Source organism: Bubalus kerabau, chromosome 7 (assembly GCF_029407905.1).
Source record: "Bubalus kerabau isolate K-KA32 ecotype Philippines breed swamp buffalo chromosome 7, PCC_UOA_SB_1v2, whole genome shotgun sequence".
Taxonomy (NCBI): Eukaryota; Metazoa; Chordata; class Mammalia; order Artiodactyla; family Bovidae; genus Bubalus; species Bubalus kerabau.
In genome coordinates, this window is record NC_073630.1 from 40,970,367 (window position 1) to 40,987,803 (window position 17,437).

General features: G+C 39.4%; 1 protein-coding gene across 2 annotated transcripts; it reads right to left on the reverse strand.

Annotated features, from left to right (window-relative positions):
- Positions 1 to 5,486: 5,486 nt before the first annotated feature.
- On the reverse strand, positions 5,487 to 16,957 carry MEPE (matrix extracellular phosphoglycoprotein). 2 transcript variants are annotated; one of them, XM_055587449.1, is made up of 4 exons: positions 16,904 to 16,957; positions 13,325 to 13,378; positions 12,209 to 12,301; positions 5,487 to 6,950 (listed from the first exon to the last, which is right to left on the reverse strand). In XM_055587449.1, exons 1-4 carry the CDS (start codon positions 16,955 to 16,957, stop codon positions 5,487 to 5,489), a joined length of 1,665 nt encoding a protein of 554 aa, XP_055443424.1. The 2 variants fall into 2 exon arrangements, with proteins under 2 accessions (XP_055443424.1, XP_055443423.1); XM_055587448.1 differs by having other exon boundaries at positions 5,487 to 6,953.
- Between the last annotated feature and the right edge of the window lie 480 nt (positions 16,958 to 17,437).

The following is a 17,437-nucleotide window of genomic DNA, read 5'->3' on the forward strand; positions in this document are numbered from 1 at the left end:
GTCAAAGCAGTCTTGAGAAAGAAGAATGGAGCTGGAGGAATCAACCTTCCTGACTTCAGATTATACTACAAAGCTACAGTCATCAAGACACTATGGTACTGGCACAAAAACAGAAATACAGACTAATGGAACAAGGCAGAAAACCCAGAAATAAACCCATGCACCCATAGGTACCTTATTTTTAAAAGGCAAGAATATACAATGGGGCAAAGACAGCCTCTTCAATAAATGATGCTGGGGAAACTGGACAGATACATGTACAAGAATGAAATTAGAACACTTCCTAACACCATACACAAAGATAAACTCAAAATGAATAAAAGACTCAAATGTAAGACCAGAAACTATAAAACTCTTAGAGGGAAACATAGGCAGAACACTCGATGACATAAATCAAAGCAAGATCCTCTATGACCCACCTCCTAGAGTAACAGAAATAAAAACAAAAGTAAACAAATGGGACTTGATTAAACTTAAAATCTTTTGCGCAGCAAAGGAAACTATAATCAAGGTAAAAAGACAACCCTCAGAAGGGGAGAAAATAATAGCAAATGAAACAACTGACAAAGAATTAATTTCCAAAATATACAAGCATCTCATACAACTCAGTGCCAGAAAAAGAAACAACTCAATCAAATAATGGGAAAAAGACCTAAACAGACATTTCTCCAAAGAAGACATGCAGGTGACTACCAAACACATGAAAAGATGCTCAGCATTGCTCATTATTAGAGAAATGCAAATCAAAACTACAATGAGATATCACCTCGCACCTGTCAGAATGGCCCTCATCAAAAGGACTACAAACAATAAGTGCTGGAGAGGGTGTGGAGAAATGGGAACACTCTTGCACTGTTGGTGGGAATGTAAATTGATACAGCCACTATGGAAGACAGTATGGAGACTCCTTAAAAAACTAGGAATAAAACCACCATATGACCCAGCAATCCCACTGGCATATACCTTGAGTAAACCAAAATTGAAAAAGATGCATGTATCCCATTTTTCATTTTTCATTGCAGCACTATTTATAATAGCTAGAACATGGAAGCAACCAGATGTCCATCAACAGATGAATGGATAGAGAAGTTGTGTACATATACACAATGGAATATTACTCAGCCATAAAAAGGAATGCATTTGAGTCAGTTTCGATGATGTGGATGAACCTAGAACCTATTATACAGAGTGAAGTCAGAAAGGGAAAGATAAATATCCTATTCTAAAGCATGTATATGGAATCTATAAAAATGATACTGAAGAATTTATTTACAGGGCAACAGTGGAGAAACAGACATAGAGAATAGACTTATGGACATGGGGGGAGGGGAGGAGAGGGTGAGAGGTATGAAAAGAGTAACATGGAAACTGATGTTACCATATGTTAAAGAGATAGCCAATGGGAATTTGCTATATAGCTTAGGAAACTCAAACAGGGGCTCTGTATCAATCTAGTGGGTGGGATGGGGAGGGAGATGGGAGGGAGGTTCGCAAGGGAGGGGATATATGTATACCTATGGCTGATTCATGTTGAGGTTTGACAGAAAACAGAAAAATTCTGTAAAGCAATTATCCTTCAATAAAAAATAAATTTATTTAAAGTTTTTTTTTAAAAAAAGGGAGGGGATATATGTATACCTATGGCTGATTCATGTTGAGGTTTGACAGAAAACAACATAATTCTGTAAAGCAATTAATTATCCCTCATAAAAAAATAAATTAATTAAAAAAAATCAAATATAGTTGACCCTTAAACAATGTGGAGTTATGGGGAACTGACCTCCTTATAGTTGAAAATTCCTGTATAACTTTATGGTTGGCCCTTGGTATCTGTGGTTCCTCATTCTCAAATTCAACCAACCCTGTGTCGTGTAGTGTTATATTTATTGATAAAAATCCATGTATAAGTAGACCTGCACAGTTCAAACCCGTGTTGCTCAAGAGTCACCTGTATAGCAGTAGCCATATTTCTAAACAGGGAGTGTATCTGCTATTCTAAACTCTATGACTTTACAAAGTATTATTCTTTTAGTCGGAGAAGGTGATGGCACCCCACTCCAGTACTCTTGCCTGGAAAATCCCATGGACGGAGGAGTGTGCTAGGCTGCAGTCCATAGGGTCGCTAAGAGTCAGACACAACTGAGTGACTTCACTTTCACTTTTCACTTTCCTGCATTGGAGAAGGAAATGGCAACCCACTCCAGTGTTCTTGCCTGGAGAATCGCAGGGACAGGGGACCCGGAGGGCTGCCGTCTATGGGGTCGCATAGAGTCGGACATGCCTGAAGCGACTTAGCAGCAGCAGCAGCATTCTTTTAGTAAAACAGAATTACCTTTCAGCTCTTCTTGTCCTCACTAGCTAAAGTCTAAACCAAGTAAGTTATGGTAGATTTACTTGCAGTTATTGGCTAAATCCACTCACCATTTTTACTTTGTCCTTATCTGGGTTTCTGGCCCTGAGATTTTATTGGAGTTTTGTTTTCCTTTCTTTCCGAATTTTCTCATTAAGTTTTTTCTAAGCCTTTATTCCTCCCTCTTTATCTGCTCCCAGCCCCCCTTTCCATGACTTTCATACAGACCCAGCTGTTTCTTCTCCTTTTCCTTTGGGCCAGCTAATACAATATCTTAATGCCAATGATTCTAGGTATCAATATCTTGACCTGCAGAGTTCATCTTGTTAGATGTTGCTTTTGAAATGCAGGCTTCATAGTGTCTTAAAAACTAATGCATCTCGAGTGCCTGATTGAGTGAGGGTGTGTCCTAAAGACTGAATGAGGGGACCAGGCTGCTTCTTAGGGATTACAGTGATCGCTCTTTGGTTGTCCCTACAGCCTGCCTTGGGATTTCTTTGGAAGGAATGATGCTGAAGCTGAAACTCCAGTACTTTGGCCACCTCATGTGAAGAGTTGACTCATTGGAAAAGACTCTGATGCTGGGAGGGATTGGGGGCAGGAGGAGAAAGGGATGACAGAGGATGAGATGGCTGGATGGCATCACTGACTCGATGGACGTGAGTCTGAGTGAACTCCGGGAGTTGGTGATGGACAGACAGGGAGGCCTGGCCTGCTGCGATTCACAGGGTCGCAAAGAGTCGGACACGATTGAGCAAATGAACTGAACTGAACTGACAGCCTGCCTTCTGCCTTCCAACTCTCCCTACCCCATCCCATCACCACTATCTCCCTGTCCTATTGTTGGAATGATCTTTCTTAAGCTCTAAAATATATATAGTATCATTTAAGGCATTCAACGGTCAAGCCCTCATTTGTCCACTGAAACTATCAACAGCCCCTCTGCATGTGTCATACCTCAAGGAGGATGGATTTTACTCATCTTTGCTCTTTCCTTCAGCGAGAGTTCATCTTTTTCCACAGAACTCCTTTAATTACTTTTTTTTTCTATGATTGAACTTACCACATTCTACTTTGTATCTTGTATGCCTGTCTTCCTGACTAAATTACAATCTTGATAAGAGCCAGGAACATCTCTTTTCTTTATTTTGATCCCCATGGAGTTTTGTAAAATGTGGTCATTCAGTAAGTGTTCTTCAACTGAGCTGAATGTCATCCCAAACAGGATCAGGAATCTTAACTGTTTGTAGTTGCCAAGAGCAGTTTAATTAGGGCTAACAAATCAAAGTAGATATTTACAAGCTGAGAAATCTGATGCAGTGAGGTTGGAGGGAGTAGCAGGTATAAAAATAAATTCCAGAGCCTGCAGTGATCTTTTCTTTTTGAGCACAAGGTGGCAGACGGTGCCCATTTCAGTAGTTGCATGGAAAGCACCTTGGTGAAGCTGAAATTTTCTGCCCTATTTTTGAAATCTATGTTTACTTAAAAATGAAAAAAAAAACAATGAAGCTAGTGCAGCTTGGTGGCTGAAACCTGGATTTGGATGAAGCAGAGATCCACTGCCTGACTTCAGGCGGTTCTCCCAAAGCTCTGGTCCTTCTGTTTTGGACTCATCACTCCAGTCTGCATTATCTCTTAGCAGTGCATCATGGATGCTGACACATTTAGTGTTTCTCTTAAATGGATGAGAAAAATCAAACATTTTCAGTGTTTTGAATAAATATGCATGAATACTGAGGCTGGGACAGAGGAACTAAAATCTGACGAGAGAATTGAAATGCAGTTTCCCCACTAGGTAGCAGACTAGGACAGACGACCTTCGGAAGAGCTCGCCTGTAATCACCCAAAGAAAACCTTTGTTCTCTCTGTTAGCTCATTGTTTTTCCTTTACAGCACCAAGTGTTTTTCATGTGATCAGACCAGACCATGTAAAGGTCTGATATAATCTGGGATAAAGCTAGCAGGTCAATTTCAACTTACTTATCTGCAGCTTAAATGCTAGTACCGGTTTCTGTGTGCTTTCCTGCCTGCCAATGTAGGTTCTATCCCCAGAGGAAGTAAATGGCAGATGGAAATAGTTCTATTTTTCTATTATCTCATTTCCTCTTGGCCACAAAATGGCTGCTGCACCTCCAGGCATCATGTTGATGATAAACAAAGAATAGGGTAAGAAAAGAGGAAGGATGGTACTAACTGTACACGCTCTTACCAAGAAGAGCAAAAGCCTTCCAGAATTCTGCTTCTGTTTCTGATCAGGAGGCTTAGGGCTAATTTCCAGAATGGTATCACAGGCCATTAGCTGGGAAAGTATCTACACTAAAGACCAGAAAAAAGAAATAGGCTTGAGATGATTGGAATCAGCCAATGAATAATATTTGCCAAAGTTAAGTTTTTATCTTGGTTTTTCATTTGTGTGTCTCCTTCTTAAATTCTCCCTCTTTCCCTCCAGCAAACCCATTCCCCTCTTTGTTTAGAAAGAGGTAGAACTGAGAAAAGTGATAACATGAACAATTGTGTCAGGAAGTAAAATTTGTTCTAGAAGAAATTATAAACGTGCAACAGAGAAAAGAGCACAGAAGGACATGAAGCAGGATATCTTTATTAGAGCAGAGGAGGTCAGAGAAAAAAGGAAATACTGGCTTGAGCAGAGTGGGATGAAGGGAGGCTTTCAAGCTTTAGTCACTGGATTAATTTCATAGCAGTGCCTTTCCAGAGGCAGAACTCATCTTGTTGAGTCTTAAAGGAAGCACCACAGACAATAGACTTTCTTATAGGTCATTTAATTACAGATTATCATATAAGACATATTGTTTTTCATGTCTACAGAGCAAACAACAAAGGGTTTTGTGATACAACCTATTTTTAAATGATACCTATTCAGATAGTACCTATTCCATGAATCCCTAATGATTTTTTTTCCTTAAAAAAGCATCATAACTTTGAATAAATTTCATAAAGCATCATGAGGATTTCATACTACGACCATTAAGATAGCAATAGTTCTCCCCAGGAGGCCAGGTCTCTTGGCTTATTCAATTCCTGACTCTGTCCTTCATCTGATCTGCTATCAAGTGGGCCCCCTTTATACTGTTAAGTCACTGATGACTAAGTGTTCAAATCTTTATCCTGCTGGGATCTAGTCACCATCACTCTCGCTGGAACTGCCACTGTCAGATGACTCACTACTGTCATGCTTTTTAGGGGGGCGAAACCTCCTATTGGAATGGGAGTTCCTGTAACCCCAGGTGCCTTTGCTTTGTGACCCACCCTTGTTCCGTGCATAATTATTTTGTCGGTGGGGCACATAATGATTTTTCCTGCTGTGTGTTGTTATAGTTCCCTCATTATTGGGACCATTATGGGAACCTATTTCATGTTTAATTTCATTATCAAGACCACGAGGAGGAATGAGCTGGCCCTGACCTTCACTCTTACTGGGAAATCTTTGTTTTTCCTTTGAGGGCTCTTGATATCTGGTAGAATGCTGTGTGCCTTTTCTGCTGCTACCTTTGCCATTTTGGGGAATTTCATTATAGTTAGTACCTTCAGCTCCATCTCTACTGCCGTCTTTCCTTTGGTCTTTTGAGGGTACGCGCGGGTAGTGAAACTCTATTTCCCCTTGATGAGCGTCTTGGCTGCCGCCATCCACTCTGTTTCCTTCTTGCCCAGGGAGTTTCCTAAAATCAGTGCCACCTATGATGTCATTGCTGCCCTCCACTAGGCTTACATCAGCAGTATTTGCCTCTTGGGCTGTTTTACCCCTGGTTCCAGTAGTTTTTCTGCCATTCCTTTCTTTCTCTGGAATCTCATTATAACCTGGCCCTTTTGCATCAGGACTGGTGGTCTCAGTTTCACTTGGGCTGGAAAGCTCTGTTTGAACATCTGTACCTTCTCGGTCAGGATCAATAGCATCTCCTTTACCAGAAATGTCCTTGAAAGATGGACCATCTCCACTGAAAGGAGAGAGATCATTGTCTCCTCTTCCTTTAAGATCAGGGTAACCACTGCCCTCAAAATCACTGGGGATTTTTTTTACTTTGGGGAGCTGTTTTAGATAGTCCATGTTGTGTTGGGTGAGGTGGGTAGATTTGCTTTTTACCGGAATATTCTGGGCTTGGGAATCTCTTTGGTGATTCTTAAGTTGTGAGGGGGCTTTAGCATAGTTGGCATCTGCTGGAATTTTGCCTAGGACATTCCTCGGTTTGTTCTCTTTGTTTTCTCCCCCCAGGAGTTCAGTCACAGTCCCAGGCTCCATTCCGTGGTACATGTTATTTCTGATGAGAGCTACACCATATCCTTTTTGGCTGTGTAGTTTGCGGATAGCACTGTCTCTGTCCTCAGCCCTGTGCTTCCCCTTCGATTCAGGATAAATGGACATCTTTAGGTCACTGTGGGCATTTTCTTTGCTACTGATACTGTAGTCTTCATTCGTTGACTGTTTATTTCCCGAAAGACTTTGAGATTTTGTGCTTTTGTTATTTTCATTGGTTCTAGGAAGGAACAAGTCTTCCTCTTTTTTCTGGGCGATGTTTTTTTTAGGTGCTGGCTCTTGACTTCTCTTGCCAGAACGGGGAAGAGCAATACCTTTGTTTTTTTCTTCCTGCTAAAGTGTAATTTTCAATATAAAGTGATTATTTTATGTTAAGCTTTTAAAATTTAATAATTCTTAGGCAATAATGTTTAAAATCTCACCAGATACTTAATAAAAAGAATCTTTTAACTCAAAAGAGATTTGTTGGTAGAGATAATTTTGAAATGGCCAAAGCAGGTTTCACATAAAAAGAAGAATGAACAAGGCTTTAAGAGTGGGTGAGATTCAAATACATGAAAAGAAAATGGTGAAACTGTCCTAACATTAAGTAGCATATTCAAATGTTTGGAAACAGGAAACATTTGAAAGATAATATGAATAAAACTATAAGGCTGGAGTAGTGAAAGCCAAAGAGAATGATAAAAAGGAGAATCCTAAGGGAAGAGAAGTAAATTTGGAAATATAAATTAGGGCCTGATTTTAAAGGAGAATCTGAATTTAAGGAAGACAGAGCATGGTCCTCAGCTTGTGACCTTGAGACATTTCAAGTGAAATGGAGTTCATCTTTCAAACATGATTATTCTCTCTCTCTCTCCCTCCCCACACCCCTATTCTCTCTCTTTGTTTTGGCCCTGGTCTTCAAAGGTATAAATATTTTCCTCTCTTCTTTTTCCTTTTTTTTTTACAGAGGATATACAAATAGAAGAATGTAGGTAATACTAGGCTTCTGACATTCAAACAAAGGATCTTGCAACAACTGTTAGTGACCCTAGTTATTGTCTGAAAAGGTAATCATTATCTTTATTTTCTTCCTCTTTTGTCATGTAATAATCCAAATTAGATAGTCTAGATCAATAGTTTTCAAATTTAGCACTTATCAGAACTATTTGGAAGGCTTACTAGAACAAAGATTGTTGGACCCAGTGGCCAGAAAGTTTGTGATTCTGTAGGCTTGGGGTGAGGCTCTAGAATCTGCATTTATGACAAGTTCCCAGCTGATGTTGATGCTGCTGGCTTGTAACCACACTTTGAGAACTACTCTTCTAGATCATAAGTTTAAGTAGTGAAGGCCCAGATAAGAAAAGCCCCTGAGAGAATAATGGGATGAAAAAGACAGTGGAGAAGAAGAGTGTTTATGCTTGTGCCTCAGTTTTTCCTTTTCAGGAAGAAGGTCTGTAAGGATGCTGCTTCATAGACAGCACCTTACCAACCTGAGGTACAGCCAAGGTGCAAGAAGCTTGAACAATGTGGTCAGGAAGAAGAGGGACTGGGATTGATTTTGCCCACTCACTCTTTCTCTGTGGCACAGGCTAGATATGGAAGCATCTGAGAGTTTTCAGGAGCTTACCAGAGGGAGTGAAGTGGCTCTAAAAGGAGCAATGTATTTAGATGGAGCATGTATACTAGGAATAATGTGAGACATATGCAGACAAAGAGGGATCTACCTTGTCCATGAGATCCAGGAGAGGCTGAATCCCCACTGTCCCCTCCATCACCCTAAGACTGTACTGTTTGGTCCTAAGCTATTGTAGCCAGTGACTTGGCAGGGCAAGCAGTATTGTCCCTTCCGTGTCTGAGGATGCCATGACTTCCCCTCCACTAGTGTATAAGCCATGTGTGTACATATGGCATATGGTATGTAGTGGATTAGAGAAGGAAATGGCAACCCACTCCAGTATTCTTGCCTGGAAAATCCTATGGACTGAGGAGCCTGGAGGGCTACAGTCCATGGGGTCACAAAGAATTGGACATGACCGAGTAACCTGGGCACATGTAGTGGATGATGTTAAGCCATACCTGACTCCCTCGTATGCATGCTTGCCATCTTAGGGGGAGATGGCAGAAGTGAGGATCTGAGCGTTTTTATCCAAAAAAGACTGAAGACTTAAAGATTAGATAAACTTAATTTAAATAGATTGAATTTAAATTAATTTCTGCATACTCCCTCCCCATTTATTAACACACGGGTAAGAGCTCTTGAGCAGCAGAACAATTATAGACAAAATAAATAGCATACTTTCCCTCCACCTCAAGCTTGTAAGGTGAGCTAAAATTTATAACACTACTACATAAACCTTTGAACTGGTGGATAACATGAAATCAAAATAAGAGATATTTATTGAGGGACTGAGACATATAAGAAGTTGGGCTGGTGTTTTGTGTTCCAGGCAGTACCTGATGACTTATTAAATGGCAGAGGTAGTGGTCCTACAGGGTTTATGAAGTGTGGGGGTGATGTGGTGGGGCAGAGACCTCACATTCAGTCAGGGTTTGCACAGACATACAGAGTGTCAGAATTTCAGGCAGAAGAATTTGGTTTTGTTTTATAGAGGATGGAGAGGCAGTGATGGTGTATGAGCAAGAGAGTAACAAGGAGGAATCAAGCTAAGAAAGAACAGGTAGGAGTCCGCTGCAGTGTCTAAGAGTGAGATGTAATCACGTGGATTAGGAATATGCCAAAGAAAAAAGTTACAAAGAAAAACCTTCTACTGGTGCCCAAATAGAAGAAGGGGAAATGGCAATCCACTCCAGTACTCTTGCCTGGAAAATCCCATGGATGGAGGAGCCTGATAAGCTATAGTCCGTGGGGTTGCAAAGAGTCAGACACGACTGAGCGGCTTCTCTTTCTATGTTGACATGCAATAGTGAAGGCAAGAAAAAAGATAACTTTTATATTAGATATATTGCTGTTAAGAGACTATAGAATCTGAGCTCCAAATGCAACATTCAGTTAGAGACAGAGTTTGGTGTCCCAGCCTCCCAGCCCACGTCCTTCACACACATGACCTATGGTCAGCTGGTCCATCCTGGAACATTTTATCAGCTAATTGCTTGTTACTTTTCATGTCAGATAATTTCACTTAAGGGTATTCTAATTTTTTTTCAATTCTTTTTTAACCTGCAACCAGTAACTAGTATCCCTTTTTTTCCTGATGGAACAGTCATTAAGGTTATTTCCTCTTTCATGTACAACCCTTCTGGGAAAGGAAAGGTTTCCTCCATATTCACTGAATGCTTTGTCTTCTCCAGGTTGACATGTGCAGGTCGTTGTTATTAGGTCACTAGATTCCGATCCATCCTCAAATAGGAGTACTGTTCTACTTGGAAGTCTGCCTGCTTTTATACATAAATCTTATTAACGTTGGAGGCAGAGGGTAATTGTCAAGATAAAAATGATTTATGGGGGTGTCTTCTATTCTCCGAGCCACCCCTGGTAGCTCAGATGGTAAAGCGTCTGCCTGCAATGTGGGAGACCTGGGTTTGATCCCTGAGTCAGGAAGATCCCCTGGAGAAGGAAATGGCAACCCACTCCAGTACTCTTGCCTGGAAAATTCCATGGATGGAGGAGCCTGGTGGGCTACAGTCCATGGGGTCGCAAAGAGTCAGACACGACTGAGCGACTTCACTTCACTTCTTCTATTCTTACGAAGCTGGCTAATATGAAGTACACAGACATTTCAATGTGTAGTATTTTAAAGATATAATTCGAAATGACTTATTTTGGGGAGTTATTATTTACTAATCTTTTATAGTGGCAGGTATATTCTGAAAATAAGTAAGGTTTTCTGATGAGGGAAAATATAATACAAAAACTTTATAATGAGTTATTTCAGAATAAAAAGTATTTTAAACATTTGACCTAAGACATTGCATCTGGGAAAGTTTTACCTGGACATCTATACTTTCCTTTGCAACCAAGTTCATTAGCTCACTGCTAATAGAAACTTTGGAGTTAAACAGGTACTCTATAATAATCCCTTCTTAATTTTTCCCCCTTCCTATTCTGAAGGGGGAAGGTTTGTTTTATATTTGATGCTTTTATTGCTTTTGAAACAGTAACATGTATACTAATAACTGTAAATTTATTTAAAAATCAAACAGAATTCTTTTATAAAAAAGTTAAACAACTTCTAAATTATGGTGTATGATGGTCAGTCATTTTGCGTTTGCTTACGCCAGTTGACTTCTGATTGCATTGTTGATTGTATGATGGTTGAACAGTGAACACATCCATTGGCCAATCTTCTTTCCTATATCCTGCTTTCCTATCTCCATGCCTTGGCTCACATTATTCTTTTCATGGAGAATAGTCTCTCCCACATAAATGTTTCCTCAAATCCTACTCATCCTCCAGCTCAATTATTTCAAATATATAGCTTTCCGTGAGCACCAGTTTAGGAACTGATCTTTTCTACTCCAAGCCCTAAAGCATGACTTTTGGGGGTACCACTCAGATAGCACTTTCTTTTTCAGGTTATAATCATTTTTGTAAGAACCTTTTATTCTTTTCTAGCTCTAAAATCCTGGAAAGAGTTAAGTTTTCTCAATCATTTATCTCACATAATATCTTACACAATAGGAAGCACTCAACATATATTTTGTTACAACCAATAAGTTTAAAAGACACTGAGTCTTAGAGATGTTAAGTCTTAGAGATGCATTTAAAGAATATTGAGCAGAACAAAATAACATTCTGAAGGGAAACTGCTACTTTTATGGGGAATGAAGGCAGATTTGGGAAAAAAGTAAATAGTCATTTTGCTGATGGCATTTTAAACTGTTTGTAGCTCTTTGGCCAATGAATTTACAAGAAGGGACTGACTAAAAAGAAGTATTGTTTTATTCCAGTGACAGAGCGCTTATTCTTTCTCTTCTAAGCATCCTGACACAGATAGTGTCATCTGTAGAATTAATTTAAGGGACATTAAAATGTGTCACTTTTTCCTAAAAAAGGTCAAAATTATTTCCTTCTAATCCCTTCCCCCATAAGAGCATATGATACATTATGTCCAAAAAACCTCCTTATAAAGGATCAAACCTGTCAGTGTGATGAAAAGCAGAGAGATTACACTGCTGACAGAGGTCTGCATAGTCAAGGCTGTATAGTATGTGTCTTCCCAGTGGGCACGTACAGTTGCGAGAGCCGGACTGCAAAGTAGGCAGAACGCCAAAGAATTGATGCCTTTGAATTGTGGAGAAACTTTACTTTACTCAGAAGCAATAACACGAAAGCAATAACAGAAGCAATAACATGAAAAACTCATGGGTGTCTGGGGCCCACCAGCATCACATGTGCTATGGCAGGTCTTGAAGCAGGGCAGGGTTTGGGCTGGGGCACGAGGGGGCCTGTCTGTGTCAGGAAGACTCTGGGACACAGAGGTCCATAGCACAGATGCTCCAGGAGCCTGGGACCAGGGGAAAAGGACAAAAGCACCAGCAAGAGACAGAAACTCCAGACCAGACGAAAGTGAACTGTCTGCCTTACAGTTTCTCCTGATGTTGATCCAGAGCTGGCTCAGGATAAGGATCACTGGGATTCGGCTTACCTTCATATCAGTTTGGTTTTTCCTTCCAGACGAGGTGGAAACATACTTAAACATATAATACCCATGTTTCTCATGGTGACCCTTGTACGTTATCTACAAAAACACAACATTGTATCAATGTGGGTTTATCTCTTATTTAGAAGTTTTCTGGCTCTCTTTTTAATAGTACAAGATATTTTTAACTCCAGTGAAGTCTACTTATGCATCTAACAGATGGTAATACTTCTGATAACCACAGGAGGGCGTATGTCAGCCAGTTCCCGAAGAGAGCAGCTTGTTTCTGTCTCTAAATCGGTTTTCCTTGACCATGAGTATCAAACAGCTCTCTCCCCCGAGAGTGTATCAATTTTACTATCAAATGTCAATTTGATAGTAAATTGGTAATATTTACCAATTTACTATTGGTAAATTTACCAATACCAATTTACCAATTTACTATTTACCATTCTCCAATATGGAGAATTGGTAATATTTTCAGGTAGGAGAAGGCAGGGGGATGAGGAGAAAGGCAGATTTTACAGTATTCATGCTGATGTTAAATTGGCAAAACTCACAGCATAAACATTCAGGCTCTTAAGCTTGTAGTTTTTGCCTTTGTAATTTTAAGCTAAGATAGAGAACAGAAGATTGTTAGTTTTTAGAACAGAATTTTCTGAGACTGCCAGAAGAAACCCTGCTAAGCAGAAGTAAACTGCAATTTGGTGACATGAAATGCTGAGAGTTCTTGTTAACTTTCTGGTTGCATGTGAAAACTAACTCCATGTACACAGAATTCCTCATAAAGACTTGTTAACTCACTTCGCTTTGTTTTCTCCCTCATTTATTACTTTGTTCTCATGTACATGCATGGGAAAATATTGTTTGCTAATAGCAACATCCTAGAATTTTATCCCTCTGAAGGAAGAAATCACATGAAGAGAAACAAGTTCCCATTCAGAAGGCTTTTTTCTTTTGTATCACACAATGTGTGAATTAAAGTGCCAAAATTATGTTGTGTAATTTTCCATTTCCATTCTAGGTACACAGGAATATTTTGGCAGTTAAAAATTTCCCCATATTGACTTTTCTCTTTATAGAGCTGGAAGAGGTGTATTTAAGAAGAATAATTCTGTTTACCCTCTGTTCTTCCACACAGTCTTGCTTCTTTTTCTCAGCCTGTGGTTGCAATGTCTGAAAGGAAACAAGAAATAAAACGTCACCAGATATTTCTTCTTTCATTCATTTCTTCAAACAATAAATGTCTCCTTTATTTTTCTCTCACTCAGTGCTCAGTGCTCAGCCACTCAGTCGTGTCCAACTCTTCATGACCCCATGGACTGTAGCCCACCAGGCTCCTCTGTCCATGGAATTTTCCAGGCCAGAATACTAGAGTTGGTTGCTATTTCCTCCTCCAGGGGATCTTCCCAACCCAGGGACCAAACCCAAGTCTCCTGCGTTGGCAGGAAGATTCTTCAGCGTGCCACCTGGGAAACCCTTTTCTCTCACTGGGTTATTCAATATAGAAAATCATTCTGACCAGAAGAAGATGGGCACATACATCACATTTGTTTCTGCATTGAAGGAGGGTGCTGACCTTCCTTCCTAGAGGGAGACAGTGCTGTCTCGACTACAGAACCTCGTGCAGTGCGGGAGAACAGCTGAGTTGGGAGGGGTGGCCCTCCAAGTGAAAAAGCTTAAATGTCATTTGTATCCACTGAAAAATTTTCCCTGGCACACTGGAAGTGTTTGCTATCAGTGAACTAAAATCAGAGTTGAGTGAGGTGTGGATTGTGTGTGCATTGATTGTATAAGTTCAATCATTGCTCTTAGAATTAGGATATGATGCTCCTGATGGTCCATCAAGAGTGAAGCCATAGCCCTGCACCAAAGGGGAAGGAATACACTGGAGGGGGACTTTATTGTTGCCAGTCACCTGGGCAGTTTTTTCTTTCAGGGAAAGGGAAAATGACATTTTGAAAGATTGTATTGTATAGAATGTGAGTTATAGAATGACACTATGAACCATTAAGCTTTCTGTTACTTCCACTATCAAAAATCCAGAATTTTACCTAACAAAAAAAATAAGAAAATTACTTTTTTTTTTCAATTTTATAGTAATTTTTATCCCCTAAGGGCATATTTTATAATTCTACCCTTTATTGCCCTCTCCTTTTGTTGGTTCCTATGCGATCATGTGCATATAAATTTAGAACATTGTATTATTCCTCAGAAATAGCAAAAGAGCTTAAATAGTTCTGGAAATAGTGCTATAGGAAAGAAAAAATATTAAAAAATGATATAGGTACCTATTAAGCAAAAGAAAGAAATGACAGTTTGGGGTATTCAGTATCTTCTTACAGAACACACATGCAACATGTTAAAAACTTACATGAGAGTATAGAGCACCTAAATATAGTTCACAATAATAAATCATGAACTTATAACAAAGTAACCTATAACAAAGTCTTTATGGTCTAATTACGTATTGATGATTATTAATTGAATTGCATGGCCCAACAATCATATTTTACCTTTTCCACTTAAAATTTTGTTTTTGAAGGAAACAAGAATGTTACCCCTAAATATGCCTTTTAAAAATGTGAATCACTGAAAAAGTCTTCTTTGAAATTGTTACAATATTGTTTCTGTTTTACCTTTTAGTTTTTGGCCACAAAGCTTGTGGGCTCTTAACTCCCTGACTAGTGTTTGGACCTGTACCCCCTGCATTGGAAAGCGAAGTCTTAACCACTGGACTGCCAGGGAAGTCCCCAAAATATGTGTTTTTGACATAAAAATTATTTTGAGCCGAAGGCAATTAAGAAATAGAACATGTAGAAAAAATTTCCCTTTTTCTGCCTAAAGGTAGGGAATAAATTATTCTTTTACTAGAGACAATCTCTTATCAGTCTAGAGATGGCACAGAGGAATATGCAAACAAATCTTGTTAAACTAATCTTAGTAGTCCTAATTAAGGAAGATAAGAATTATCTAATCCTGTCCTGTTTGTCCTGTCAATTCTTCACAATATCTTATTACTTTGTCTAAATGGTATTAAAAACCTCCTGCCCTCATCAAGTCCTCATTCTTTTGTAAAGGCTTCCATGTACATGTCAAATTATTAAAAAAAATTTGTGTTCTCTTCTCCTGTTAATCTGTCTTTGTTGGTTTCATTTTCAGATCCAGCCAGAGACCCAAAGAAGATTGAGGAAAACCTTTTCTTCTCCTCGAGTTTGAATTTGGATTATATTTCCAGAACATAAGTAAGTGGCTCAGTATACACTGAATTTGGATTATATTTCCAGAACATAAGTAAGTGGCTCAGCATACACTGATACCCCTAATCTGTAATTAAATAATTTAGATAATTACCCCAATAGAATCCATATCTGAAAGACAACGTCACATATAGCTATTTGTAATTCCAAATTTGTCTTTGTATCCTTGCCAAACCTCTTTCACTTGAAATCTGCACCCCCCTCCTCCTCCCGCACCCCCTCCCCACCCACTTGGCAGTTCTGCCCTTGAACGTGGCTCTGAAATGGAGATGGCCTTGTTTCCTTCAGAGGAAGAAGACTGGCATCCTCTCTTGACCAGTGGTCAGTGGATTGGTGTTGACATAGCACATTTACTGGAAAATGGTCAGAGATACCGCCCCAGCTGTTCTTTGGAATGTGTTGCTCAAAATAGACCCATCCTCGGCGGGTGGGATTGAGCTGGGTCAGCAGGATCCACTCCATCCTTCTCATGCCTAAGCACGTACCTCTGTGGCCCTGACTGAGCAAAGTCAGTTGTGTGTATTGGGCCTGGCAGATGTCTATTTTAAGCCATATGCACTCCCACAGGTCTGTTGGAACATGCGTGCTGAGAGGGGACCTGTTTTCTCAACTCCTACTGTCCTCTGCGGCTGGCATGGCTCATGCTTGTCAGTGGTCGCTTACCCACCCTCTCAGGACCTGTAAGTTCTTCTCTGACAAAGAATGACTACTTGCTTCCACGCTTCTCCAACTGAAAAGGTTATCCTGAGAAGTTAGGATGTTTTTCAGACATTATCTTATGAGCACTGTGTCTCCTCAGCAGAAAATATCTGTAACACTCAGCATTTTCATAAGACGAGTCAGTCACATCCTGGGTGTTCATCTGGGTGAATCAAGGAGAAGAAAAGACACAGAAGGAAACTGGAGCTTGATTTGGGTTAAGCTGTGGGGAACTTCTTTCCATCTTTAGCCTCGCTGATGAAGAGAAAATCACTAGCAGGATCTCAGAGTGTTGGAATGTTGCAAGAATTACAGAAAAGCTCTGGTTCCTTTGTGTAGTCTCGCAGTTATACAGTCTAGTTGCTTAGCCTTAGAGCATCCAAGTCAAACCCTTTCAGATTTTGGTAAAATACTGAGAAGTTCTTTTGACATGTTACAATTTGAGTATATTTGCTCATTGGCATTAGCGGATTGAAACACTGTGGCTGGCTATTGGTTTTCTTGAAAATATTCTTTTCTGGTGCTTCTCCAAAGGCAACATGTAATTCTTCTTACATGTTCATTGAGGGCCTCCTTGGTGACAGACATTTATGCCAAGTGTTGAATACTTCCTCTGTGTTTGGTATTTTATTGTAACTGAACTAGGTAAGTGCTACTAGTTTACAAAGATGTTGCTTAAAGGAAAAATAGATAAAGAGAGCAAGAGATTATATGATGTGCAACTGAATTTGTAAATGCTTACTGGTGCTGCCAGGGTCAGGCTGAAAAGGAGCAGTTCCAAACAGAAGATTTGCATCTTTGAGAATCTCTGTAAAAAGACAATAATATTTTACCCTAAAGTATTGCCAGTTATGAACTGTAGCCATAACAATAAATAAAATACGAAAGTCTATACAAAATCCATCCCCTTAGCAGTCCATTAGTCTATTTCCTTTTGTTTAAAAAAAACTGTATATAATTTAAATCTAAGTGTAGAAACTATACTTTAAGAGCTTTCATATGTTTAATCGTTCCAATGTGAATGTGAAAATTGTCCAACATTATTAAAACAATATAGAAATGAATTTATAGATATTTATTTACTCTATTGTCAGCCCAAACTTTTCCCTTTTGTCTTGAGAGAGAGAGAATTTAATTGAATTATTTATATAATTCAGAATAATATTAAGCAAAGAGTTAGTAAACTTTAAGATAGATCAATAGAAATGTAATTTGAACAAGAGAGGGAAAAAAGATTTTTAAATGACCATTTTCTTTTAGCCCTTTGTAAGTGTAT